The 27,325-nt window shown below is 45.5% G+C and overlaps 2 protein-coding genes across 2 annotated transcripts in view; one reads left to right on the forward strand and one right to left on the reverse strand.

Annotated features, from left to right (window-relative positions):
• Positions 1-2,859: 2,859 nt before the first annotated feature.
• B9D1 (B9 domain containing 1) lies at positions 2,860-10,518 on the reverse strand. Its single transcript, XM_078872752.1, has 7 exons — positions 10,429-10,518; positions 9,280-9,348; positions 8,072-8,183; positions 5,914-6,010; positions 5,080-5,142; positions 4,708-4,775; positions 2,860-3,756 (listed from the first exon to the last, which is right to left on the reverse strand). The coding sequence occupies exons 1-7, from the start codon at positions 10,486-10,488 to the stop codon at positions 3,623-3,625; spliced, it is 603 nt and encodes a 200-aa protein (XP_078728878.1). The 5' UTR covers positions 10,489-10,518; the 3' UTR covers positions 2,860-3,622.
• A 2,567-nt stretch (positions 10,519-13,085) lies between these two features.
• The window catches only part of LOC144944524 (cAMP-dependent protein kinase type I-alpha regulatory subunit), a 108,044-nt gene continuing 93,804 nt past the window's right edge, over positions 13,086-27,325 (forward strand). Inside the window, exons 1-3 of the mRNA XM_078872748.1 lie at positions 13,086-13,323; positions 22,573-22,765; positions 24,242-24,412. Coding sequence (XP_078728874.1) covers positions 22,592-22,765; positions 24,242-24,412 — 345 coding nt within the window. The 5' untranslated portion in view covers positions 13,086-13,323; positions 22,573-22,591. The remainder of the gene's footprint in view (positions 13,324-22,572; positions 22,766-24,241; positions 24,413-27,325) is intronic.

Genomic DNA, 27,325 nt, shown 5'->3' on the forward strand with positions numbered 1-27,325 from the left:
CACGCGCCTAATTGATGAAACTGGGTCATTGGGAAAACATTTTTAAAAGCCCTCTCTCTATTCCGCGTGCTACAAAGAAGGGGCCAGTGCCCAAAACGTCGCCTATTGTATATCGTTTTATTTTTAAGCCCACGGTGTTGTAATTATTGACGACCGTGTTGAGTTTTTGTTGTTGTATTTTGCTTTTGTGCACTGCTGCCAAATGAAGCAGTGCAGCAATCGCTAAATATAGTTTATGAAAAAAAATATACCCAAAGGTTGTGTTTACCTAAAACTAGACGGCACAAGAACAACAAAAACATCCAGCGCGCCACTAACGTTTCTGCCCTTGCCAGGCCAAGGCGATGATGTCGTTATTTGTGACGTCATCGCCCACGTGTGACGTCATCTCGCTGTGAGGCCTTGTGACGAGGTGGTGGGGAGCAGTACCGGATTATCCCAGTAGCACAAGTAGCTGCATATGCAGCTACGGGCCCCGCACTTTCAAGGGCCCCACACTTTCAAGGGCCCCACACTTTCAAGGGCCCCACACTTTCAAGGGCCCCGCGCTAAATGCTTTCAAGCTATCAATTCCGGTTCAGTGATTTTACACTTTAATGAACGACTTGGGTGTTTAAGGTTAGCGATGTGTCGTATTACCTGGCTGTATAGCAAATGAGTAAAAATTACAATTACTTTACTATGCAAGTAAAAAAATTGTGTGTTTTTAAATTTTTTTATTTAGGGCCCCTTTATAACAACATATGTTACAGGCCCCGCACTAGCTTCATCCGGCACTGGTGGGGAGGCGAGCTTCACGTTGGAATCCATTCCGGGACCCTCTGACCGTGCGTGCCCGTGCCTTTCTCGTCCCCAAATCTCAAAGTTTTGGTCATACTCGTCGAATTCGACCTCGGCACGTGTCGGCGAAAGTGAGGCGGTTCGCTAAATGTCTCGTGGCACGACCCCAAGTGTTCTCTTTCTACTCGGAATCCTCATCCGTGCGCGTGTTGTACACGAGGTGCCGTCTACTTTTCGAAGGAGAAAAAATTAACCCGTAAAAACAAAGTTTTTCACTATAAATCCTTTATATGCGTGGCGGCTAGAGTCCTCTCGTCCTCTGGCTTGAGATGGCTGTCACCTATGGGTCAGATGATTGCCTGCCATCATTAAGCAATTGGTAATTAAATATTTACATTTTTTTCCCTAAACAGTGTAAAATTTTGGAAAAAAAATTTCACGAAAATAAATTGTCACGCACAACGAGTCTGTGTGGAAAATGTCAGCTCGATTGGATCACGGGAAGTGGGTTAAAAAACGACCGAAAGATTTGCACGGTCGTAAGCAAGCAAGCACGCAAGCAAGCAAGCGAACTTAATATAAAGGATTTAAAAAAACCCTGCCTCGCCACTTGTACACACAGTGGTTGGGAACCGCTGTTGGGCTTAACGTTTGCCGGGCACCGCGTGCACAAGTTGATGATAAGCTTTTCCCAATCATCTTCATTAATCCACTGTTGTGGCTTGCGTTGGCTGTTAATTTGTTTTGTTGTTTGGTGTATAATCGCTGTGCGTAGCGTGGGACTGCGTGTTGGTATCGCAGCGACAGCTGTACAGGGCGGTCGTTTGCCAACGGCTGAGAGAATAGTGGGCAAACTGACGACGAAGACCTTTACGAGGGCATCATTGTTGATTTTTTTTTACTGCAGATTAGCTGACAATGTCGTCAAGTTGTGAATTGTATCCAACTTGAAATGATGCACTTTTGCTAGTACAGTACCTATAAGTAATTGTTTTTCTGTCTCTGAAATTTTTTCTTTTTATTCTTCGGCACGCCCGTCTGTGCGAACGGAAATCGGCAGCGTTCGTTAAAACGGCACTCGTCGGTGAATTTGTGGCAACGCCGAGCTGCTGCTGCTTTGTTGTGAATGTGGTTCGCGTCGGGAGCTTTGGAGGATGTCAGCCTTAGCCGCCGCGATTTCACATTTTACTCTCGGGGCGCCGTTCAGATCCAGCTTCAAAACGCCCCATCGTGGGCCATTGAGATTCTGGCCACGCTTTTGCTTTCAACAAAATTAATAAATAAGCTGGACATAACGCCTCCTTCCCATGTTTGTCTCTCTCGTCGTTTAAAATTCAAAGTGTTTTTTGTTACACATGCCATCGGCCCCACGGCATTCTGGGAGTGCATCTTCCTAGCAGGATTATTTTAATGCAAGCAAAGTGTGAACCGGCATTTGGCATTGTGTGTCTCATCAGCAGTGTCAGCCCTTGCTTCATCCAATGCTGGTGAACTGCCCGATGTTTAAAGGAAAGGGCCCTTTCAGGTAGAATTGGGTCCCGAGTTCCGACGCAGAACCATACTCCTATAATAATCGTACATTACACAATCATTGAGCGTCATGGCGAAAAACACACGAGTCTTCTAACAATGTACGATGGGTATATGACACGGTAAAGTATTGTTTAATTATTGAGAGTGTAATATTTGATAAGATGCACTGCTCAGCTTGAGACAAAACCCAGTGTCTTTTTAGGCTAATGGCCAACAACCATCCCCTCCCATCACAATAATTACATCTCCCATTGTGAACCAACCAACATGTTGTTGTGTGTGGCGGTATTTCATGAAATGTTTTCATTGTTAACTGTGGCACTTGAATGCAGTTGGTGTTCAGAATGCAATGCGATTGATTGTCGCGATGGGGACAAGGTAGGTGGTCGCCATGTTGTGTACATTGTGTTTCCGCTGGAGTTTTTTGTGCATTTATAATTTTTATTAATAAAGGTGGGAAGTGTACTTGTGAGGAGCAAGAGAGGTCTTCCGGCGGCGTTGAAAATGTACAAATGTTTTATTTAACAAAAATGACATTGGCTTGAAACGTAGCACTGTTGTGAAAATCAAGCGATACACATTTTTACATTGTGTGAAGAGAAATTAACGTAGGATCCCCGAATGTACAATCGATGATCACGTTCACGATATGTGGATCGAACCACGCGTGTAAAGAGTCTGTTCTCGTCGACTGATATGTCGATATTGAACTGAGGATTATAGATGTTGTCACACCACGAATGTAAAAAAAAATAGATGTAAAAAAGTATACGTTTTAATCATGACGCCCGCATCTCTCCGCGTTTCATCGCGTGGTCGAGAAGGTGAACGGCTGCATCGTCGGAATGTGTTCAAGATTTTGGGAATAATCCCAAAAGTTCCAATTATTGGGGCTAGATATGGAATTTTGGACTATCTGTAAAAATAAAACATCATCACGGATTACGAAAAAAAACACCGCGCCACACGAAGTGACTACATACCCATGACGTCACAGGAAATGTTGTCGCATGTCGCAGGAAGCGGTATGATATCACTTCGGCTCTTTTCTCACCGCAAGTGGCGGTTACGCAGCATCAGAATACGTCGCTTTTGAAACTCATCTCTCTACAACATCCGTACGTTTCGGAGCGAACTATGAACCTCCTGACATCCGTCCGATTGGCACTTAACTGCAGGAGGGTGGTGCGCACTGTCGCAAACGGGCGGGTTCCCTTTATCTGGGGGAGGCCCAGTGGGGTGATTGCTGTGGGGGTTGCCGTTAGCTCGGTTTCCGCTTTCAATCGCGCCCCCTAAGCTTTGGCGGTGGTCACGGCGTCGAGCGTGCGGCGTGGTGGACGTCCGACGCCGATGCCGCCACCGTCTCGTAGCCGAGTTTCCGCAAGTCCTTGGTGACGATGTTGAAGACGACGTGAATGTATCCCTGCGATCGCACGCGCGTCACTGCCGCGTGATGTGCACGGACCAGACGGGGAAGGAGAGAGAGAGCGTGAAACGACCGCGGTTAAGTATCCGCCCAAATATTTTTCATTCGAAATAAAGCAAATGTTAACTACGAAGGTAAGTACAAAAAAGCGTTTTATGCACGGCCCTTTTGTCCATCCACCGCTGGATGACGGACTCCTCGTGTCGTGCGAGTTGTGGGGAATACTTGACCATACATCACCACGCTCGTCAGTGCAGGCTGGGGGCATTGATGCTGGATCATAATACAGTGCAACAATGGATTTTGTTCCACTACCCAAGGGTTTCCAAAAAACTCCAGTCCTTGCGACCCCCACCATGCTCTGTCCTTAAGCATTTGCCAAGTTGCTCCCCATTCTAATTAACTCGTTCCACGCTGCATGCGCCTGATGATTGTTAAACACGACCCACGTGATGCACAAAGCTATTATGGCTGTCTGGGCCACAAGGAACATGTGTTCCCCCACACAGTCTGAGATCTCAAGCTTCAATTCAGGGGCGCCGCGGTGGCGAGATGTTATCTCCCTCGCCTGGTTTACAGGAGGTCGTGGGTTCGATCCCGACCCTGACGCCTGCTGCTGTATATTTGGAGTTTGAGTGTCTCTCTTCCCGTGGTCACGTGGATTTTTCTCCGGGTCCTCCGTTTTTCCCCCACCACATTTAGAACCGTGCGTTTAGAGTATTTGGCTGCTTATACATTTCAATGTGATAAGGCACTTTGTTCAGCTACGATTTGTGGGCAGATCGCTTCTGAAAAAAAGAGCGATATAGCTCGGTGGGCCTTACCTGGTAAAATAAAAAATTGTTTTAACTGTTTAGAGTTTTTGTTTGCAAAACACGGTAAATTCGCTCAACATTATTCCGAGGACAGATGTACACGGTATTTAGATTCAAGGGGAAGATGACTTAAAGACGTCCTTGGTAGCTCACCTTCCCTGCCCTCTCCTCGAGCCACCACCTTGGGGTCCGTGTATTCTGGTCGCCTGCCTCGCAGCCAGCTGGAGTACAACAAACCACAAGCACCCGCGCACATTAACGGCCCGCTAATCCAAACCCTAACACATAATTTACGTGCTCTGAAGAAGGGGCATTGCTCGAGACATCACCGATTGTCATTCCACCGCACCTCCGATTAGTACGGCTATGTACGGGATGAAACAAGTTCAACATACATACATTGACGAATGTGTTGAGTGTTTTTGTTGTTAATTGTGCTTGTGTGCACCGCTGCCAACATCACCAACAGCAGCATCATCACCAGATAATTGATAATACTTTTAGACTGGCTCTACAAAATTGTACCTCATAAACTGCTGGAGTCTTGAGCTTGACTCGGGAACAAACATTGGGATAGTTATTTCGTGCCTGAAAAAAACACACACAAAGGAGATTTTTTTAAAGCAACTTGGTCATCCGTCGGTGAAGTCGAACGTGCAGTAAACGAGCAGGAATTGCTACCACCTCAGGTGGCAAAGCTTTTGTGGAAGCAATTTCTTAACACGGTCGTTAGGAGTGAATCAAAGTGCAATAACTTTTCAAATTGTGAGCACATCCATGTCATCTCGGACCTGGACTTCGAGACGGTGAGGCCCCGTTGAGCCAAGCAGCAGTTACGGGACACTGCAGGGTGGGAAGCTTATTGTTATAGATAATATTTATATATCTATAATTTTATGTATCCAAGTTTTGCCAAGTGATGATTTATTTATTTGCCACGTAAAGCCCACTGAGCTGTTAGCTGTTTTTCAGAGGCAACCTCACCACACATGATATCGAGCAGCTGAGGAGGTTGCGATGAGCGGGGCAGGTTACGACATGGCCAATGGAGTGACACCCACTGGTGACTAAAGAGATGACCAAAATCCACGCGGTGAGGATGGTGATGATGATAATATAAGAGCAGATCATGGGAGGACTGGTGTCGACTTTGCAAAAGCTACGAAATCTTAACAGAAGCGATGGTGCGGTGATGGAGGTCCAATGGCATCAACGTCATTGGGTAAGCAAAATGTGGATGTAGAGACTTATAACGTGGTACGAAAGCATTAGTGGATTCAATAACTGGGCAGCCGCGGAGGTTGCGGTGAGTGGGGGCGAGCAGACATGCGATGCGAGTAGCGGCGGCTTCCCCCTCACCGTCCCGGCGCGATGGGCAGGTGCACGGCTCCGTACCCACGCACCACATCGTTGCCGAACACGTCGGGCCCGTAGACGCTCAGCACCAACTGCGGCCCTGGTGCGGTGGGGCACGGCACAGCACGGCAACGGCGTAGAGAACAGGAGGCGTGAGGTGGGCGGGACGCCATGGTGGCAGCGACAATAACAACAGCTGCCGCCATTCGCCACTAAGTGGCGGTGAGGTCACCTCGGCGTTCGTGCCAGGCCAGGTGCACTCCCGAAGGCCACGTGAAGTGTCGAAAGCTCGCTGCTGGCAGGTCACGGGACAGACCCAGACGCCGCTCCATTGCATTGACAGATGCGCGTGTTCTCTCTGGCCTTGCCACAACGTTACAATGTTCCATCCCGAGTATCGATGTAAAATTAGATGCTCTACATCAACATCAGCCATACGAAAAAGAAGAAGAATCCCAAGTATATTGAAATTGTTGGGCAGGACACGTCAATCTGAGGTCAACACTAACGCGAGTTGAACGTGGCCGAGAGGACCTTGCGTCGCGACCACGAAGAGCGAGCAATGAAATCGAACTTGTGTGCAGGCGCTGGATGGCAGTGCTCCATCACAGTCCTGTGAGAGACGGTGATGATTTGTGAAGACACGATATTGATCAGGGTTGATGATGATCCTGCACCTCCGATTAGCACAGTTGGCTACGTACGGTGCGAAAGAAGTTCAACGTGTAGTGGCATAGCGCTGGCTGCTGGCAGAAAATGGGAACTGCGGCGTGTGGCAGTTCTGACGTCAGCAGGCCAGGATATACACGAGAGGGGGATCTCGGGGAAAGGTCACGGAAGGGGTCCACCAGGAACCAGCTAGTAGGTTCCAAAAAGGGGGCGTGGCCGGGGCGGAGCGAGGTCACGCTGACAGTATAAGAGGGGCCCCTGTGGGGGACCTCGGGGCTGGTGAAGTCCATCGTCGCCATTCTTCTCGTCGTCGTCTCTACCATCTCGGGGTGCCGCTAGTCAGGCAGCCTACCAACTGTACTGGCTGAGTAGCGTCGCCGATAATAGACGGACTAAATATAAAGTGTGTTAATCCCGATGGTGCTCGTTAATAAAGAAGTGCCTCCAAGTCTTATCGTCTCCGAGTTAGTCACTACACATGTATACGTATATCATGAAAGAAAGAAAATTATGTTTGGAACTCTTGCAGCCGGCAGTGTGCCACACTGTTAGAGAATGACCCTGGGAGTTGACGTCACAGAGCCACTTTTGAAGTCACTTCAGTCGGTTTCTTTATATCTTTATCCCCACTAAAGGCCTGCAAAGTGTTCCTCATATGTAAAGTAAAAAATAAAAAACCTCAGAGCTGTAATAGGCCGACTTAAATCACAAACCAAAATTTCAATGATGGTATATTTTTTTGCGTGAAGTCAGTTGAGAACCTGGTTTATGCACGAGTGGTTTCCCAGATAAGAAGCTGTATGGGGGTCGATTTAACCCACCATTATTATTATTACCATCATCATGTCTTCTGAATCAGTAAAATGAGTAGCATTTTGTAGGTATATAAAACGTAATACAGGTAGGAATAACAGTTCCACACTGCCCACCAGGGATTATTTGTCTGTCGTGCATAGCCCCTCCCAAACATGTATGCTCCCGGATTGGTTGAAGTGCGTCACATGACCGCGAGCTTTCTGTCGTGCACGAATGCGCTGTCCAACCAAGTTCCTACCTGCCCACTCCGAAGGAACGTGTTTTCCACAGTTCAGATTGCCAATTGAGATGACCACCGCAATACCTTGCTGCTGATCTCGTCAGGGAACATAAACCATCACGCGTACTACGGTCATCCTCGCAGTGGCTTTTGGCTAGCCATAGAACAAAGACGGTCACCGCATTGCACGCTTTCGGATGCACTTCTGCGGCCGTCTGGTATGCTCTTCCGATATTAGGGAGCCAATGGAGCTGTGTACTTTTAAATCTAGACTGAAAACTAATTTCTTTAAAACTGCTTTTTGTGGTTCGTTGTCTCCCCCCTCCCCCCCGCGCACCTCCGATTAGCAACAGTTGGCTACGTACGGTGCGAAAAAAGTTCAACGTACATACGGTACACCCAATGGGTCAAATCTGCACCGCTCGGGGATGTGTTAGGCACTTGGGGTTTGCTTACAGCCGAAGGGGTTGGTGCTCTTGAAGGTGATGTCCAGGGGGAAGTTCCACACGAAGGTTTGGCGTCTGTCCATGCTCTTGGACGTGATCTGTGAGATGCCTTCCTCAAGGCCCTATGGAGCGGTAACGCACGTGGTTACGTACACGTCGTCGGTTAACAAGAGCGATGACAACCCCAGTGAGACCGGACATGGGGATCTTCAAGGTTATTAGTGTGTTATCCTTCACCCCTCCCTTCCCAGAGCTCCGATTAGCACGGTTGGCTACGTATGGTGCAAAAGAAGTTCAACATACATAGGTAACAAAAGCGACAAACCGATCTATGATGGTGTCTCAAGATGAAAGGGCGACAGACCAGTCTGATGAGATCTCGACACGTAATAGACTAACGCACTGGTCTCCGATGGGCTATCTTGACAACTGCATGACAGACCAGTCTGATGGGGGTCTCCAGACAATGGACCGAGAGACTGGTCTGTAAATGTGTCTAAACAAAATAGGCCTGAGACAGGTCTATGATGGGGGGTTTCAAGACAGTAATATCCGACAGACTGAGCCTCTGGTGGAATATTTGTACATTGGGCATAGTAGATAGATGACGACTTTTGACCTCGTGTGTCGTTTGCCTCGGGAAATCTAGGTACAGTATAAACGAGCACACCAAACCATCCAATGCAAAACATGTAAACAAAATCAGCACACGCATAGGAATACACAAATTCAATTTTAAACTTATTGCATCACTGGATTTTAAAAAATGTTTAGCTCACGGAGTGTTGCATGGAGAATTCTGCTGTGAATGTGAAAGTACTCTGGTTTTTTCGGTAAAATTACATAGGTAAAAAAATCTAATAAAATAAATGAAAACTAAATTAAATCACGACGTTTCGGGCGCAACACAAGCGTCCTTCTTCAGGTGAGGACAACGCTTAATATATATAATATCCTCGTCACAGCCATCTCTTAGACACATATATATAATTCCTCGTCACAGCCTTCTCTTAGACACACTTAAGCTGTTGTGATTTCGCTACGTTATCCCCACCTGAAGAAGGACGCATGTGCTGCGCCCGAAACGTCGTGATTTAATTTAGTTGTTTTCATTTATTTTATTAGATTTTTTTACCTACGTGACTTTACCGAAAAAACCAAAGGGTTTGAATCCTTGCAGTCACGAAAGCTTCAAATCTAGAATGTGAAAGTACTCACAGCGGTCGGTGCCCAGTCGTGGCCGTACACAAAGCAGTACTTGCAGTAGAGGTCGTCGAACTCTGGGAACTTAACCAACAAACGAGAATACAATTACAGCAAAACAAATACTCCATTCGGTATTAATTTTGGGTTAGATCGCCACGTGGTAGTTTTATGGCAAAGTTATTGTCGTTAACCCTCAACAACCCGACAAGATCGTCACGTTTACAAAGATATGATTTATACCGTGCCAATGTTATTTATCAATAAACCTCACCGACGTTTCATTGAGTGGGTGGGTGGTGAGTGGGTGGGTGTGTGTGTGGATGAATGACTTTGTGTGGGTGAGTGACTGTGTGTGGGTGAGTGACTGTGTGTGGGTGAGTGACTGGGTGGGCGAGCCGGTGAGTGGGTGGGTGGTGAGTGGGTAGGTGTGTGGATGAGTGACTGAGTGTGTGGGTGAGTGAGTGTGTGGGTGAGTGACTGTGAGTGTGTGGGTGAGTGACTGTGAGTGTGTGGATAAGTGACTGAGTGTGTGGATGAGTGACAGTGTGTGGATGAGTGACTGTGTGGGTGAGTACCTGGGTGGGTGAGCCGGTGAGTGGGTGGGTGGTGAGTGTGTGGGTGAGTGACTGAGTGTGTGGGTGAGTGACTGAGTGTGTGGGTGAGTGACTGTGGGTGAGTGACTGTGTGTGGGTGACTGAGGGGAGTGGTGGTGTAGCGGTTAGCGCGCTTCGTTTCGAACCTGGCGACTCGGTTTCGATTCCCGCTCACGGCCACCACCAGTGACGATTATCTAAACCGGTCCTAGGCCTCCGCTAGGTCGACTCAGCCTCAAATGAGTACCTGGTCCGATGTGTAGTAAACATCGCCACAGGGGAGACAAAGGCGACCGGGCGTGGTGTTGGCCACCCACCCCCTCGTGTGCCGTGCCGGCCTTCATAGGTGCTCGCTAACGGCACTTGCCCCAACAGTTTGCTGAGGCTATACGGGGGATCTTTGTCTTTGAGTGAATGAGTGGGTGGGTGAGTGACTGGGTGGGTGACTCTGTGATGTGGGTGAGTGGGTGAGCGGGTGGGCTTTGTTTTGAGCTGTGGTTGAACACATCAATGGGGGGTGTGTATGCGTGCTCGCGTGTCTGCATTGCAAGAATAGACATCGCCTCACCTCGCCGCCTTCTATCTGCCCGCTCGCCATCACGAGAAACACAGACGGGTTGGACGCCATCGTTGTTACTCGCCTCGTTACCCCTGGAGACGGAGGACGTCACCGCGCCGCGGCGTAATGACGTCATCACGTAGACCCGGCAAACTCGGTTGCGCGAGGTCTTGGCGGCGTAATGACGTCACCACGTAGGCGTCAAGTTTGGTGCCTCAGGTCTCGGCGGCGTAATGACGTCACCAGATTGGCCCGTCCAGTCAGTGCGTTCCGTCTTGACGGCGTGATGACGTCACCACGTAGTCCTAAACAAATCAGAGCGTCGACTGATCGCGACGTAATGACGTTCCTACGGCGGAACATTGTTGACGTCATAACGTCATATTTCGATTTAAAGCTTTCGTGACTGCAGGGATTCATCTTCTTGGTTCTTTCGGTAAAGTCACGTAGAAGGGAAATAATAAAATAACAAAAATAAAACATAATAAAATACAATTCTCACGACGTCATATTGTTGACGTTATTACGTCATATTGGCGACGTCATTATATAGCCGCGTTGTGTACGGATTCTACATGGGTGACTGAGGGCAATGTCACCGCGCCGCAATGACGTCATTACACAGTCCCGAGAGCTGATCTGCATAAGTCCGAGAATCGAAGTCACCCGCGGCAAATGCTTTGCGTGGTGACGTCAGACGGACTTATCACTGACGTAACCCAGCGTGACGGGCACTAAACGTGCTGACGTCACGGAGGGAAGGAAAGTTTTATTTATTTAAAGAGCGGTATCGACCACTAAAAATAAAATCGATTCCGATTCCTCTCGTTATCTGCCCATTTAAAGTATAAACATGCAAACGGTTTGCGCTCTCTGCTTCTTTCCTCGCACTGCTCCACTGTGGAATTCCCCTCAAAAGGGGCCGTCCATAAATGACGTCACGCAATTTTGGATGATTTTTGACCCTCCCCCCCATCGTCACACGGCGTCACAAAAAGTCAAATATGACGTCACAAAGCTCTGCCCCCCCCCACCCCAAAAAAATATAAAACATGCTTCAAATCGCTTTAAACTATTGTCATTGTAGTGCGTATTTAATGTGGCGCTGCACTCTGATGTTGTAGGAGAAAACATTTATTAAAAAGTCTATTTAATTAAGTAGAACCTGTTGTCTATATGTATTTAAAGTTGCGCATTTTGATATGACGTCACATTTCTCAAACCCCCCACCCCTCGTCACACATCGTCACAAATGTCTGACCCCCCCCCCCCTAGATGCGTGACGTCATTTATGGACGGCCCCTAAACGAAAACTAAACAATATATTTTTTTTACCAAATAAGGCTCGCTGAGCGATGTCGTTATTTTTTCAACCAAGCACCCTTTGAGCAGCCAAATAACTCTAAAAACGCGTAATGTTGTTGATTATAAATGTTGGAGAGAATAACCGGAGGACCCGGAGAAAAATCCACGCGACCACGGGGAGAGAGAGACGCGCAGACTCCAAATCTACAGCAGCAGGCGTCAGGGTCGGGATCGAACCCACGACCTCCTGTATACCAGGCGAGGTCGTTAACATCTCCTAGCCACCGTGGCGATGATCACAATTGGCTACGTACGGTGCGAAAGAAGTTCAACACCCATTACTGTCGAGGATATTTGACCTACTCTTTCTACACCGACCAGATGGTTTGTAAAATAATGAAGAATGTACCGTGTAGAATTGCTATTTTTTTGTCATAATCGTTTCGGCAAATTTCGATTGGCATCTGTTTAAGTTGACTAATGTGAGAACGGTGGTGGCTAGGAGATGTTAACTGCCTCGCCTGGTATACAGGAGGTCGTGGGTTAGATCCCGACCCTGACGCCTGCTGCTGCTGCTGTATATTTGGAGTTTGCGTCTCTCTCTCTCATCATCATCACGGTGGCTAGGAGATGTTAACTACCTCGCCTGGTATACAGGAGGTCGTGGGTTAGATCCCGACCCTGACGCCTGCTGCTGCTGCTGTATATTTGGAGTTTGCGTGTCTCTCTCTGCCCGTGGTCGCAATATCATCCATGATATAGGTTTTTTGGATTAGGGGCCGTCCATAAATGACGTCACGCGATTTTGGACGATTTTTTACCCCCCCCCCCCTCGTCACACGGCGTCACAAAAAGTCAGACCCCCCCTCAAATATGACGTCACAAAGCTCTGCCCCCCCCCCCCCCCAAAACAATTTTTCCATTTTGAAAATAAAACATGCTTCAAATCGCTTTAAACTATTGTCATTGTAGTGCGTATTTAATGTGGCGCTGCACTATGATGTTGTAGGAGAAAACATTTAGTAAAAAGTCTATTTTATTAAGTTAAGTTGAACGTGTTGTCTATAATTATTTAAAGTTGCGCATTTTGATGTGACGTCACATTTCTCACCCCCCCCCTCGTCACACATCGCCGCAAATGTCTGACCCCCCCCCCCCGCTAGGTGCGTGACGTCATTTATGGACGGCCCCTAAGAGGCACTGATTCAAACACGACCTTCTTTGGGCCACAGCGCTGTTTAACTTTTCATTCCAAAGTTTTAACAAAAAAATAATTTAAAAAAATACCGGAATCGATCCAAAAATTGGCGTTGACTTATGGTGAACATTTCAACATCTTTGAATCGATTCCCATTGACGTCACCGCATCACGTGGTGCAGGAGGCGATTCGCCACTACTACCAACGCCGCCGCAGCCGCCGTCCGTCCGTCCGTCGCATCGTACGCGTCCGTAACCATCTCGATTTTTTATATATTTTAACAACGACGATAACAACAATAAATAGTACAAAAAACAACGACTCGAGGTGTCCTTCCACCCTGCCGTCGCGAGACGAACAGTCGTCAAGTACTGTTTCAGCCGTGAACCCTAAGAAACAGGTACGGGAGGGGCGAGAGAGAGGGGGGGGGGCTTGAAAAGTGGCAAATTCGTGGCCTTCATGTGAACGAGGTTGGGTTGTTTTTGTTTTTAAACAAAAATTTACTTAATTTTGAGATGTTTGACCGCTTCGGATGGATTTTAACGACCTCCAGACTCGTTTGGGCCATCGTTTTGAGGATTTTTTCCGCAAGGTTTTTTTTGGTTTGTAATGTTGATGTTTTTAGTGACGTTGCAGCATGCCCACAGTGGCATTTTGTAAACATGTTTAATGTCCCTCAAACGCGCCCTTTCTCTGACCTTAGACATTTTCTCATACGCTGGAGCGTTTGTTTTTATTCATTATTAGTTATGTGTGATTTTAAAACATGCGAATTAAACACATTTTTTAAAATTATTATTTTGACAAATCTGCTGGAATGTTTTTTTGATACATTTACATCGTTATAACTTGGTTCAGGAATATGGTCGTTGACACGTTTTTTATATAAACTTAAAGTGCCGAATTACTTTTAGAGCTAGGAAAAGGCACGCATGGATTACATACAGAACGCATTCAAGTTCGAGAGATGATATTACACCTGCTAAGGAAAGAAAGTGGCCTCGGGCAAGGCAGGTTGCAAGGAGGGATGATTATAGTGGTCAGGAATAATGACGGACGAGCAGCTAAGGAATGCAGCAACATGCCTGAGAGGCTCTCTGATGAGGAGATGGAACGATGAAATCAGCTCGTGTGCAGATCCGGGGAGTTGTAGGTAGCTTTGGGGATGCCTTCATCAGGTTGATCATGATGGATTTTTCGAATGTTCCTCCAGCTGTAGGTATGTGGAATTGCCCACCACATATTTATGGGTGCCAATCAATATGTTCCTGACCAAACGTTTGTTTGAGTATGGGGAAAATATTTGTTTTATTACTCTTCATTTGTAACTTTTGTATGTTTTGGTCATTGTACATCAATGCTTTTAAGATTTGTATCATATTTTTCAATATTACACTATTCCAAGTTTCATTAAATATAATATGCATTTAGTGGGCGCCTAACTGGTTAAGCTAATATAAGTATATACATAATGCCCCTTTCCAGGAAAGCATTTATCAAGATGGTTCAGGATAGCAATGTTTGACACATTCCTTCTGTAATGAGTATTTTGCATGTGGGAAACCCTGAGGTACCAAAGAGAGAACTTGATTGGATTCTCCACGTTTTCGTTTTTAACATCACAATTCCTTCCCACATTTTTCTATAATATGTTACATACAACATCTGGGACCTCCTTTGCCAGTTCCAAAATATGATAATAGGGTTTTCCCCTTTTTTCTGCCAACAAAACAAGTGTTAAGATGTAAAACACCAAACTGTAACCTTTTAGAAGGAATCATGTCTGCATTAACCACAATGCTTGTGGTCAGAATGCAAACAAAAAACATGCTCTGATAACATATGCATTGTCCTTGAAACTGATTGGTCCACACCAGAGACAGCTTTCTTTTGAGCTTCGTCTCAAACGGTGTTAGACCAGAGGACGCCAAAAGGCGTACAACCCAAAGACGACAACGCACTGTCAGAGTAATGAGAGCTCGGGGTGAGCATCTAAATCATGGGACCTCCTTTGCCAGTACCAAAATATGATAATAGGTTTTCTCCCCTTTTTTCTGTTTGCATTCTGACCACAAGCATTGTGGTTAATGCAGACATGATTCCTTGTTAAAGGTTTCAGTTTGGTGTTTTAACGTCTTAACACCTGTTTTGTTGCCAGAAAAAAGGGGAAAACCTATGATCATGTTACATACAAGTCTACACGACTTTGCATAGTTTAATTGGCTTTGCATCGTTGTATGTGCAATGACCATAGGATGCTTTATGTAATGCACAGTGCATGGAAATATTCCATGCTACGTAACATTATTTTCCAAATCAATGTTTATCATTTGGTACGTTTTAGACCTTGTAAATTGAGGTTAATCTATTCGAATCGTTCAGATTTCAGCAGCTAAAAACCTCCCTGGCCTCCGTTAAGTCCGGCCATGGCACCGCTGTGAGTAATACATTGTGAGACTTTCCCCAATACTCATGCATAATGATCAATATTAATGTGCCACATGAAAGAAGATTATGCACTGAGGGTTTTTGACATCGCTCCAAAAGCGATCTATATACTCCTCTGACCTATCATAATTTTTACACGCTTTCATTTAACTCACTCTGTTGTTGTCGTTGTTGTATCCTCAAATCTTGTAACTCAATTTTAACCCACTTCCCAATGTGGTATCGACTGCAATCTTGGCATACTTATGTCATACTGATGACAATACTATATTATATCATAAAAAATAACTTTTTTTTTTTAACAATCTTTAGTATATGTTATGTTTCGGCTTGGGTCTAATTGTCCACGGTCAACTGACGTTGGCTGTAATTGGCCACGGTCCCTTACGTTACGGCAAGCTTCGGGGCCACTTGTTGGAGTCGTGGAGTTCTGCCATTACTCGTACATTTCATAAAAGCGTGTTTTTAAAAAAGTTAAAAAATATATTACTTATTTACCATGCTTTTGCCAAGTACTTCCCTGCAGCAACCTTCGCTGAGTACAAATGTATGTAAATGTATGTTTTAACACGGAAGTGAAAGTGATAATTTGCGTTAATCTTTTAAAGTACAGCATGTGTTCAAGTGTGCGGTGTATTTGAGTGCGTGATGGTCACTGCATCGCGCGCTTTCAGACGCGTTTCTGCGGCCGTCTGGAACGCTCCTCTGATATTAAGAAGCCACTGGAAGCTATGCACTTTTAAATCTAGATTGAAAACTCATTTCTTCAGAACTGCTTTTGTGTTTAGTTTGTTGTCCAACCCCCGCACCTCTAATGAGCACAGTTGACTACGTACAATGCGAAAGAATTTCAACTTGCGTATTAAGTGTGAACTGATAATTGTTTTTTTACCCTTTTATCTGGCAACAAAACTGACACCTTTTTTACAAGGAGTCATGTTTGCATAGACCACAATACCTGCAGTCATAATGCAAAAAAAAACATAACTCTGATAATGTATGCACTGTCCTTAAAGTTGATTGGTCTATACACGAGACAGCTTTCCTTAGAGCCTAGTCTCACATGGTGTTGGACCAGATGACGCCAAAAGGCGCACAACTCAAAGACAATGCACCATCAGAGTATGAGAGCTCGGGTAAGCATTTACACCATTGGAATCTCATTTGCCAGTAAAAAAACATGATAATTGGTTTTATTACCCTTTTATCTGGCAACAAAACTGACACCTTTTTTACAAGGAGTCATGTTTGCATAGACCACAATACCTGCAGTCATAATGCAAACAAAAAACATAACTCTGATAATGTATGCACTGTCCTTGAAGTTTATTGGTCCACACCCGAGTAATTGTGTGGTTACCAGGCCATAACAATAGTTAATGCAATTTGGGTAGCCGTACAGACAGATTTTGTCTTGGAGCCAAGTGCGTAAGCGAAACATTCATAAGTGGTTTCCGTTTCAAGCGAGTGTACAGTCAAGTCTTGTTTGTTTCCTCATTACAGCCTTGAGTCCGTTGTTGAAATTTCACATTCACATGACAGAGAAAATAGAATTCATATGGCACTAATAAGCGCATTATCATTAATATATTCTTCATGAAGAACCTCTTTGAATACTGTCCACTCATGCAAATAACTGTTGTCATCGTCACATTTCTATATTTTCACACGTTAATCTGGTTCAGCAGAGTTTGTTGGACGGCATTCCCACAGTGCATTGCGGCAGGGCTGGGCTTCAGTTGATGCCAGAGAACCCGATACCCGAAGGCAAGAGCACTTAGCTCTCTACCCTTGTCAGAGTAATGTTGAATACTGTGCGTTAGGTGTGGTCAAATTGTTTTGAGAGCAAAATAACCACATCGAAAGCTATGTTCAAAGTCAATTTAAACTTTAAAGGAATGCTTTATATATGGATAATAATGTAACAAATTTATTCATCTGTGTTAAGGAATACAGTATCTTAGAAATGAATAAAGACCTTAATCACTATGTATGTCTCAAAAACCTCAAGGTAGAAAGCTGAAATTTTAGGACACAAACAACAGGAAAAAGCTGAAAATCCGAGATTTTTCATTTTAAGGCCCCCAAATCTAGATTTTAAGTGCCCCATAGACGTGTGTGCGTGTCATTCAGAAAGCGTTCAAAATATAAGACTGTGTTTTTTTTTCGTTTGATAGAGCGTTAGACAGCATGTAAAATTAAAGCGAGAATCATTGTACTATCTTTTATTGTTTTTTTAGATATTTCTGATTCAAGTGGTTTTGAAGGGAAAAATACACATTTTATGATGTTCAAATCGGAATAATTCGAAAACGGTAAAATATAGGAGAGCTTCTTCTCGTAGAGTTATACATTCATTCATTTTTGTTCTTTCTGCTAAAATAATAACGGAATCTTTAAATTGAGCAGTTTCCGATGGGTATGTCTTTAAACGTAAGAAGTTGAATCAAATCAACAATATTCGTTTCATGCGTGGGATTTCTTTTTAGACTAGTTGTTAGTGTCTGATTGTAGATATAAATTGTACAAAAATCATAGGTTAATTATTATATTTATTGAAAGCTTTCACCTGGCGAAGGCAGGCTTCATGAACTAGTATCGATAATATTAATATATAGTATTACATGCATCTGTGTTTAAAATGTACAATATTGTATTTATGTATGGTATGACGTGTATTAATACACACGTTAGGTTGGCTTCGAATATTGGCTTCTTCCTTAAGATTTCAATCTGGCTTCCTGAAAACTGCAGTTTTTTTTACAGTGGATTTTCTTTAATAAACAAGGCATTAATAGTTCAAGCATACTTTTACAATATTGTGTATGCATTCTGCATTCAAGGAAGTATTGCAGATTAATATTTTTGCCGTTTATAAACGGTACATTTGGGAAATCGTGTCCGATTGCCCTAAAGTGTGCTCTTAGCATACCGTTTGTTTTCATAGGTGCACAAAACTATTTGTGTCAATACTGTACCAGTAGTGGCCGCTCTATATAGATAGACTGGCCTCACCATAAGAATATGGAATGTGCAACGTTAGCTCAGGGTTGTTAATGACTCTACAACATCCAATACTTAATTAATTTCAATGGAGAGCATGCCCAATTTGCCCAGAATGCACCCAATATAAGCAGAGTGGGACGAACGTATGTTCAACTTCTTTCGCACCGTACGTAGCCAACCGTGAGAATAGTAGGTGCCTAAACACAAACATCAGTTGCAAATACATTACATTTCAATCTAGATTTCAATGTGAGGTTTGCATGGGTGATTACCACACACGGAAAGCTCTCCATGGGCCAGCGGTGCTATGTGGTCGACAGCTGAGGGCAGTGTAGTAAGTTCAGTTACGTAACACATTCCTCCTGCGGAGGGAGCTGGTAGGAACGTTGGGTTGCTCGGTCAATGGCCAGGGTCAACGGCGGCGTGGTGTATTCCACAAATACACCCTCCACACCCAGCCCCTCCCCACCCTCCCCACCCATCCCCACCCTCCCCACCCAGCCCCTCCCCACCCTCCCCTCCCCACCCAGCCCCACCCTCCCCACCCATTTCCTCCCCACCCTAACCTCCCCACCCTCCCCACCCAGCCCCACCCTCCCCACCCAGCCCCACCCTCCCCACCCACCCAACCCCTCCCCTCCCTCCCCACCCAGCCCCTCCCTGCACGACGGATGGACAGAATAATCCCCTGTGGGCTGGTGTAACCAGGAAGTTCCTACCCAGTATTATCCTGTACATCTATGCTTTCACGTCTATGCTGCGCTTTACCTACCCGCACTGAGTTGCGTGTTCAAGCGCGTTTAAAATAACCCTCGCCTCCTGCACAGGCGTAGAGAGAGGGCCCCCCCTCTCATTCAGCAGAGGATGACAAGTTTGACTGGACTGGAGTAATTTTAGCGGCGCAGATGTGTACCTATTTGCCTTGAGGTTGACGCCTGCCAAGCCCCTTTGGTTGGCCTGACTTGTCAAACTGGGTTTTGTGTGTCCTCCGTGAGTTGCATTGCTTTTAAAGGGATGCATTGTTGAGATGTTTTTGGTGACGGCGTCTTCATGCAGTATAATTCCACGTTTCATCGGTTTGTCTAAGAAAGGCAGTGACTCCACGTTCCATTTTTTTTTAAACTGTGGTGGTTGCGTTGCCCTTAAACCAAATTAGTACAGACAGCACTGTATATTTGCTCGCCGTTAAAGCCGTGTAATTTCAGAGCGCTGATATGAAATACGTTTGCAAGCTTATGCCGTTGCGTAAACGTCTCTTTTTTTTCCACAGACTTTGTGTGAGGAGGGCAGTTCTCTGTAAGCGTATTTGTTCCTTTTATAAATGACGCGTTTCCTCCCCCCACCCCACGTGTTTACGGTTCCAAGTTTTTAATGGGATTGCTTTTTTGTTTGATATGTTTTTGTATTTTTCGATTTAAAGCTTTCGTGACTGCAGGGATTCATCTTCTTGGTTCTTTCGGTAAAGTCACGTAGAAGGGAAGTAATAAAAGAATTATTATGTTTTATTTTTATTATTTTATTACTTCCCTTCTACGTGACTTTACCGAAAGAACCAAGAAGATGTTTTTGTATTTTTATTGTCTGTCAAGATGGTAAAGTGCCTTGATGTAATGTAGTTGCAAACGGCGTTTCATAAGGGTGGCCATTATTATTCACGTAATTGATTAAACGTCACTTGTGGCAGTAATACGGCAAGACTGTACTTTGTTGATGGCTCCTAATGTTGGTACAACGGACGTGTGTTTTGTTACGTTGATTTAAGACCCCCAGGTAACTTAAAAAAAGGCCACACTCGGCTGCTTAAGCTTATGAGAAATATATATTTTGAAGAGCTCTTAAGAGAGAGAGGGCAGGGTGGGGCTCGGTGGGGAGGGGCTGGGTGGGGAGGGGCTGGGTGGGGAGGGGCTGGGTGGGGAGGGTGGGGCTGGTCACCCCGTGGTGCCCTTATAAAACTCAATGTTTAACCTACTCACGCCGGCTTGTGCCCACCCTCACAGTGGGGCATATTTGCAGAATACACCACGCCGCCGTTGACCCTGGCCATTGACCGAGCAACCCAACGTTCCTACCAGCTCCCTCTGCAGGAATGTGTTCTCTAGCAGATGTAGATGCCACCACCGCCATCTATTGCGTGGCGATTGAACTTACTACTCTCGGTCTGAACAGGCAACTGGACATACGGACCAGGTTTGTTTCGTGTCTCTGAAAGTTCGTAAGGAGAATGTTCGTAAGTAGAGGAGTCCCTGTATCAAGAGAGAGATATACGATGCAATAATGATGCACGTCCCACCACCCTCCTCCCCCAAATTATGTCACCTACAGAACCAATATTTGACCAAGATGGTTCACTTAATTATATCGCGCGGTCATGCGAAACAATAAAGTTATTCCTTCAGTTTCAAAGTCACAACGAGCTGCTTTTAATAACAGGTCCCTGCGGGGTGGGCTGGTAGGAACGAACAAATGAATGGCTATAATAAAATGAAATGGCGGGGGTACGATACGAAGGGAGAGTTTGAGGCCTAGTTCTAGGCTTTAGGCCTAGCTGTAGGCTTTAGGCCGCTGTGAGTTAATTTTTAATTTTAATGTTTTAATTAAAAACTATCTCAGGGAATTATAAGGGAATGTTACACTTGTTTAGCCAGGAAAGCCTCACTGAGTCTAAAGGTTTTTGTAGGGTCCTGCCAAGTGTTTGCAGTAGGGGGCGATGTTGCTACACCTAATCGGACATCGGACGGACGATATAATCTATTGTAGGCTGGTTCACTTCGTTCCTACCAGTAACAGCGAGTTAAAGTGATGCCTCGAGTTTGTAGTTTGTGCTAATGACGTCAGTGATACACAGTGCATTGAAGGCAGACAAGATGAACCCGTTCCCTGTAAATACAAAACAGATGGACAGTTGTCTGAGCCGGTGTTTGTACCCACTCCCACCCCTCGTTTGACCAACCATCCGCGCTAAGCAGCATAGCGAAATATATTAATAGTTTTTTTTTACCATTTTTTCTGGCAACAAAACTGACACCTTTTTTCAAGAAAAGCTGTTTCTGGTGTGGACCAATAAATTTCAAGGACAATGCACACATTATCAGAGTTGTTTTTTGTTTGCATTCTGACCGCAGGTATTGTGGTTAATGCAAACATGACTCCTTGAAAAAAAGGTGTCCGTTTTGTTGCCAGAAAAAGGGGTAAAAAAAACTATTATTACAGCATAGTGAAGTACAGGCAAGCAACCAACGCAACCGACACTGTGTGTGTGGGGGGTTGTCCTTCCCCAGAGGAGTGGAATGACAAAGGGGGCTGGTTCATTAAACTCAATCTAATCGTTACCTCCCAAATTATCCCAGTTCGTTGAATTGTGAATCATCATCATCATCACTTGCCCAGTGACCCTCCCGTTATCCGTTTTGTCCCCGGGTTGAATTCGCCTGCCTCTTGTCACCTGCAGTCAATCGCCTCCTTATCACTCTTCTATAACTACTGCCACTGCTGCGACTACCATGGTTGATGTTCCCAAGATGATTCCTTCACCCATGTTGAGAGGATCGGTCTATCAGACGGACAGTTTAGTCTCACCCACACTGTGTTCAACCACCGCACTTTTGTGTAGTTTTCCATCTCTCATTTGACACGGCTGTTTTTGCTCAGATTTTTCGATTTGCTTCATTGCTCTACTTTATTTGATTTCTTTGACTTTTTACAATGTTTGGTGATCGCGGGTCACTCTTAAAGATTAGACTATCCTGGTCCTCGTGTTAGTTTGTGGCTGAACGAATTGAACTTGAAACCTCAATCGTCATTGCTCGCCCAGCGGCCAGACCCCAGCGTGACCCCGAATTACTAAACTAAAACGAAGATATTTAAAAAAAAATTCCCAGGCAAGTCACACTGAGCTATATTGCTCTTTTATGAGAAGCAACCTGGCTATCGCAAATGATAGCTCAACGGAAGTGGCTTATCACGTGGAAATGTATAGCAGCCAAATACTCTAAATGCGTGTTGATTCTATATGCGGATGGAAAAACCAGAGGACCCGGAGAAAAATGAACGCGACCACGGGGAGAGAGAGAGACACGCAAACTCCAAACATAGAGCAGACATCACGGTCGGGATCGAACGAACCCACGACCTCCTGTACACCAGGCGAGCTAGTTAACATCTCGCCACCGTGGTCTTGTCGCCCGCTCGCGGACAGACGCCGGGGCAGTCCGACCATGGCGTCGAGCGGCAACATGGAGCAAGAGGAGCGCAGCCTGCGCGAGTGCGAGCAGTACGTGCAGCTGCACGGCATCCAGGCCGTGCTCAAGCAGTGCATCGTGCAGCTGTGCATCGCACGCCCCGAGCGACCGATGCAGTTCCTGCGGGAGCACTTTGAGCGCCTCGAAAAGGTGAGGTTTCTTTTTGCAAGTCTACGTCTGCTTCCTACTGCTTTGTAGGGGTTGGTTGTTTTTAAATCCTTTATATTAAGTTCACTTGCTTGCTTTGCTTGCGCGCTTACGACCGTGCAAATCTTTCGGTCGTTTTTTAAACCACTTCCCGTGATCCAATCGAGCTGACATTTTGCACAAAGACTCGTTGTGCGTGACAATTAATTTTCGTGAAAATGTTTTTTCCAAAATTTTACACTGTTTAGGACAAAAATATTATATTTAATTACCAATTGCTTAATGGTGGCATGCGATCATCTGACCCATAGGTGCCAGCCATCTCAAGCCAGAGGACGAGAGGACTCTAGCCACCACGCATATAAAGGATTTAGAGTGAAAAACTTTGTTTTTACGGGTTAATTTTTTAAATCCTTTATATTAAGTTCGCTTGCTTGCGTGCGTGCTTGCTTGCTTACGACCATGCAAATCTTTCGGTCGTTTTTTAACCCACTTCCCGTGATCCAATCGAGCTGACATTTTCCACACAGACTCGTTGTGCGTGACAATTAATTTTCGTTAAAAAAATGTTTCCAAAATTTTACACTGTTTAGGACAAAAATATTATATTTAATTACCAATTGCTTAATGGTGGCATGCAATCATCTGACCCATAGGTGGCAGCCATCTCAAGCCAGAGGACGAGAGGACTCTAGCCACCACGCATATAAAGGATTTATAGTGAAAAACTTTGTTTTTACGGGTTGATTTTGTTATTCCCCCTCTTCTGTCGCTGTGCCGCGTAGCTGTGGGGCCGTGACGACGGCAGGCCGGGGTGAGCGTTGGCCATCTTGTTCGCAGTTCGAATCTGGCAGGTCGCCCTGGTTATTACTCTCAAGGTGTATTAACTGTAGGAGAATAATATAATTTACATTCAAATAGCATTATTTGTTGGTCACATTTTTATATACGGCTCTTTTTCAGAAGCGACCGCGCTATCACAAATGATAGCTGAACAAAGTGGCTTATCGCGTGGAAATTCATAGCAGCCAAATGCTATAAACGCATGTTGATTCTAGTTGTGGAGGGAAAAACCGGAGGACCCGGAGAAAAATCCACGTGACCACGGGGAGAGAAACATGCAAACCCAAAAATAAGCAACATGCATCAATATTTGGGATCGAACCCACTACCTCCTGAGTACCAGGCGAGCTAGTTAACATCTCTCCACCATCATCATTAGTCGCATACAATGAGTAATTGCACGTGACAAGAATATTGCTTGCGAAGGTAACTCACCTCCGCTCATTCTCATCCAGGTGGGAGAACAGCACGTTTCTTTGGCTTTGGAGACTGCAGCCATGGCCTTGTAATCTTTCGTGAATAAGCTCCTGCATATCAGGCGAGGTTGTTAACATCTCGCGCATCGTGGCGCCCCATTAATACGCGGACGTTATGACGATCGCGCTCGCCGTGCGTCGCCCGTGCCGCCCTCGCCAGGAGGAGGCGAAGCAGTTCCTGTCGCGGCGCATGTCCAACTCGCTGTCCGACTCGTGGGAGGAGGAAATCTCCCCGCCGCCGCCGAACCCCGTGGTGAAGGGGCGCAGCCGCCGCATGGCGTTCAGCGCCGAGGTGTACACGGAGGAGGACGCCGCGTCCTACGTGCGCAAGGTGGGTGCCTGCTCGCTCACGCGGGGCGGAGAGCGTCACTCCGTGAACTATTCAAAACTGAATTTCGATTTAAAGCTTTCGTGACTGCGGGGATTCATCTTCTTGGTTCTTTCGGTAAAGTCACGTAGAATGGAAATAATAAAATAATACAATAAAACATTATAAAATAATTCTCACGACGTTTCGGCCACAACTCAAGCAGCCGTCCTCAGGTGAAGAACAGGTGAAGAACAGGTCTGTTCTTCACCTGTTCTTCACCTGAGGACGGCTGCTTGCGTTGTGGCCGAAACGTCGTAATAATTATTTTATTATGTTTTTTAAAAATATTTTATTATTTCCATTCTACGTGACTTTACCGAAAGAACCAAGAAGATATTCAAAACTGAACGACGAAACTTTTTATTTTACCAGGTAAGGCCCAACTGAGCTCTTTTTCGGAAGCGACCCTGGCTGCCACGAATTATAGCTCAACGATAGTGGCTTATCGTCACGTGGAAAGTTATAGCAGCCAAATACTCCTGAGCGCACGTTGATTCTTAAAATGTGGAGGGAAAAACCGGAAAAATCCACGCGACCACTCGGAGAATATCCAAACTCCAAATATGCAACGCATCGTCAGGGTTTGGATCGAACCCACCACCGTAGCACCCCATCATCATTGCCATCATCATTACCATCGTGTTTTTATACTGTTTGTTGTTGTAACATTCTTACTCGCCCCCACTGGACATCTGTGAAAAAGAGCTTAAAAGTTCATCGGATTTTTCCAGTGTTAATATTCCGATTCTAATTTCTGCGTTTATCAGGCCTTGCTTAAGTAGCCTCGGATGATTCAAGGCGCCTCTCTTCGCGTCTCCACCTCGCGCATCAATACTGCCATTGTATTGGACCAAAATGTACGCACACTGGCCGTTAAAGATTCCGTATTGTTATTCGAAAAAGGGTGGGCCATGCGCGCCTCCGTCGCGGTTCAAATTTTATTTGTTGAGTTTTTTTGAGCTAGCCGGCGAGGATTGGGCAAAGGGCACGGCCCCAACTTTTTCACCCATGCAACCGGAGAGCACAAACTTGATATATTTCTTGACTTATCGCTTGCGCAACAAGGCCAAATAGTTGTAATTATCCTTACTTCTATGGGTCAAACCCACGCAGCAGCGTCGCCCCCCCCCCTACTGGAAGAGTAGATCCAACTTCGCGATTGCCCTGTGCTCTAAAACGCAACATCTTTGCCCAATGTATTCAATTATTGTTGTTTGAAAGTAATACATGTGTGTGTACATAATGACGTCATAATCAATGTATGTGTACGATAATGGCGTCATAATCAATGTGTGTACATAATGACGATCATAATGCGCGTGCACATAATGACGTCATAATCAATGTATGTGTATATAATGACGTCATAATCAATGTGTGTGTACATAATGACGATCAAAATCAATGTGTGTGTACATAATGCCGTCATAATGCGCGTGTACATAATGACGTCATAATCATAATCCCGCTACTTATTGTACACGATCGCACGGTTTCGAGAGCACCGTCGCCATCATCATTGGAGATGCGCCATTATTCGCGTTTATTCCCGTAGGCATAGAAACTGCCACTATTTGGACACACGTGTAGGATGGACAGCAACAGGAAAATTAAAAGCGCGTTGGGAAAAAGTGCGTTGTTCGGAGCAGAAAAGAGAGGAAGACCTCACGGGGAATGTCTTGACGACGACACGAGAGATCGTTGCCGAGAGAATAAGACGTGGCACTATTTGACCACATTTGCATGAGACGGAATCATGTGCGGTGGGGGGGGACACCTCTGGTCTCGATAGAACGGCAGCGCAATGAACTTTGCTGCACTGCCCCCTGCTGTCCTGCACGTGGTAGCACGTGCCCCGTACGTATCTTTATCTCATGTAATTGATGTAGCTGCCCGGTAGATGTCAACGCAGCACCGCGTGTCGTGCGTCTGCGCCAGAGGTCGCAACCGGGTACCCGATACCCGTACCCTACCCGATACCCGGCTACCCGTACCCGGCCGGGTACGGGTAGCCGTTTGCGACCCTGGTGCGGCCGGGTACGGGTACGGGTAGGTCGTGAGTCACTTGTGAATAGCCGTTTGTCACTCATTTCGGGTAGGGTACGGGTAGGGAACGGCTACCCGTACCCAGCCGGGTACGGGTACCCATTTGCGACCCTGGTGCGGCCGGGTACGGGTAAGGAATCAAAACCCGTTTGCGACCTCTGCTCTGCACGCATGCCCGCCAGCGAAAATGACTTTGAGCGGTCAGAATTTGTCGTCGGTGTGCGTTAGTGACGCCGTTGAAAGAGCGTTTTGCTTAACAACGCAACGCCGCCTCCCCGTATTAGATGCAGTCGAGGACAGATTAGGTTTGCCGCGTTGCTTGAGAAGCTTGCCTCGTTTGCCTCCCGGCGACGTACAACGTGAGAAAATGAGCGTAAAGATAGCGCTACCCCTCTACTGGATGCCTTTCACACACGGAAGCGCAAATACGCAGCGAACTTTGATGTCTTTCCTTGTTCGCTGTTCTTTCACGCTTTTATTTAACTGTTGTATCCTCAAAAAATAAATCTTGTAACTAAATTTTTACCCACTTCCCAATGTGCTATCGACTGCAAACTTGAAATACCTATGTCATACTGATGACAATACTATATTCTATCATAAAAAAATCCAAAACATATATTTTTTTACATTTTACATGCTTTTATTTCTCTTACTCTGTGTGTTGTCGTATCCTAAAATCTTGTAACTCAATTTCAACCGGCTTCCCAATGTCGTATCGACTGCAAACTTGGTATAGGTGTTTCATACTGATGACAATACTATATTCTATCATTGAAAATTAAAAATATATATTTTTAAACAATCTTTTTTACGGCTCTAATTGTC

The sequence above is a fragment of the Lampetra fluviatilis genome, chromosome 35 (genome assembly GCF_964198595.1).
Source record: "Lampetra fluviatilis chromosome 35, kcLamFluv1.1, whole genome shotgun sequence".
Taxonomy (NCBI): domain Eukaryota; kingdom Metazoa; phylum Chordata; class Hyperoartia; order Petromyzontiformes; family Petromyzontidae; genus Lampetra; species Lampetra fluviatilis.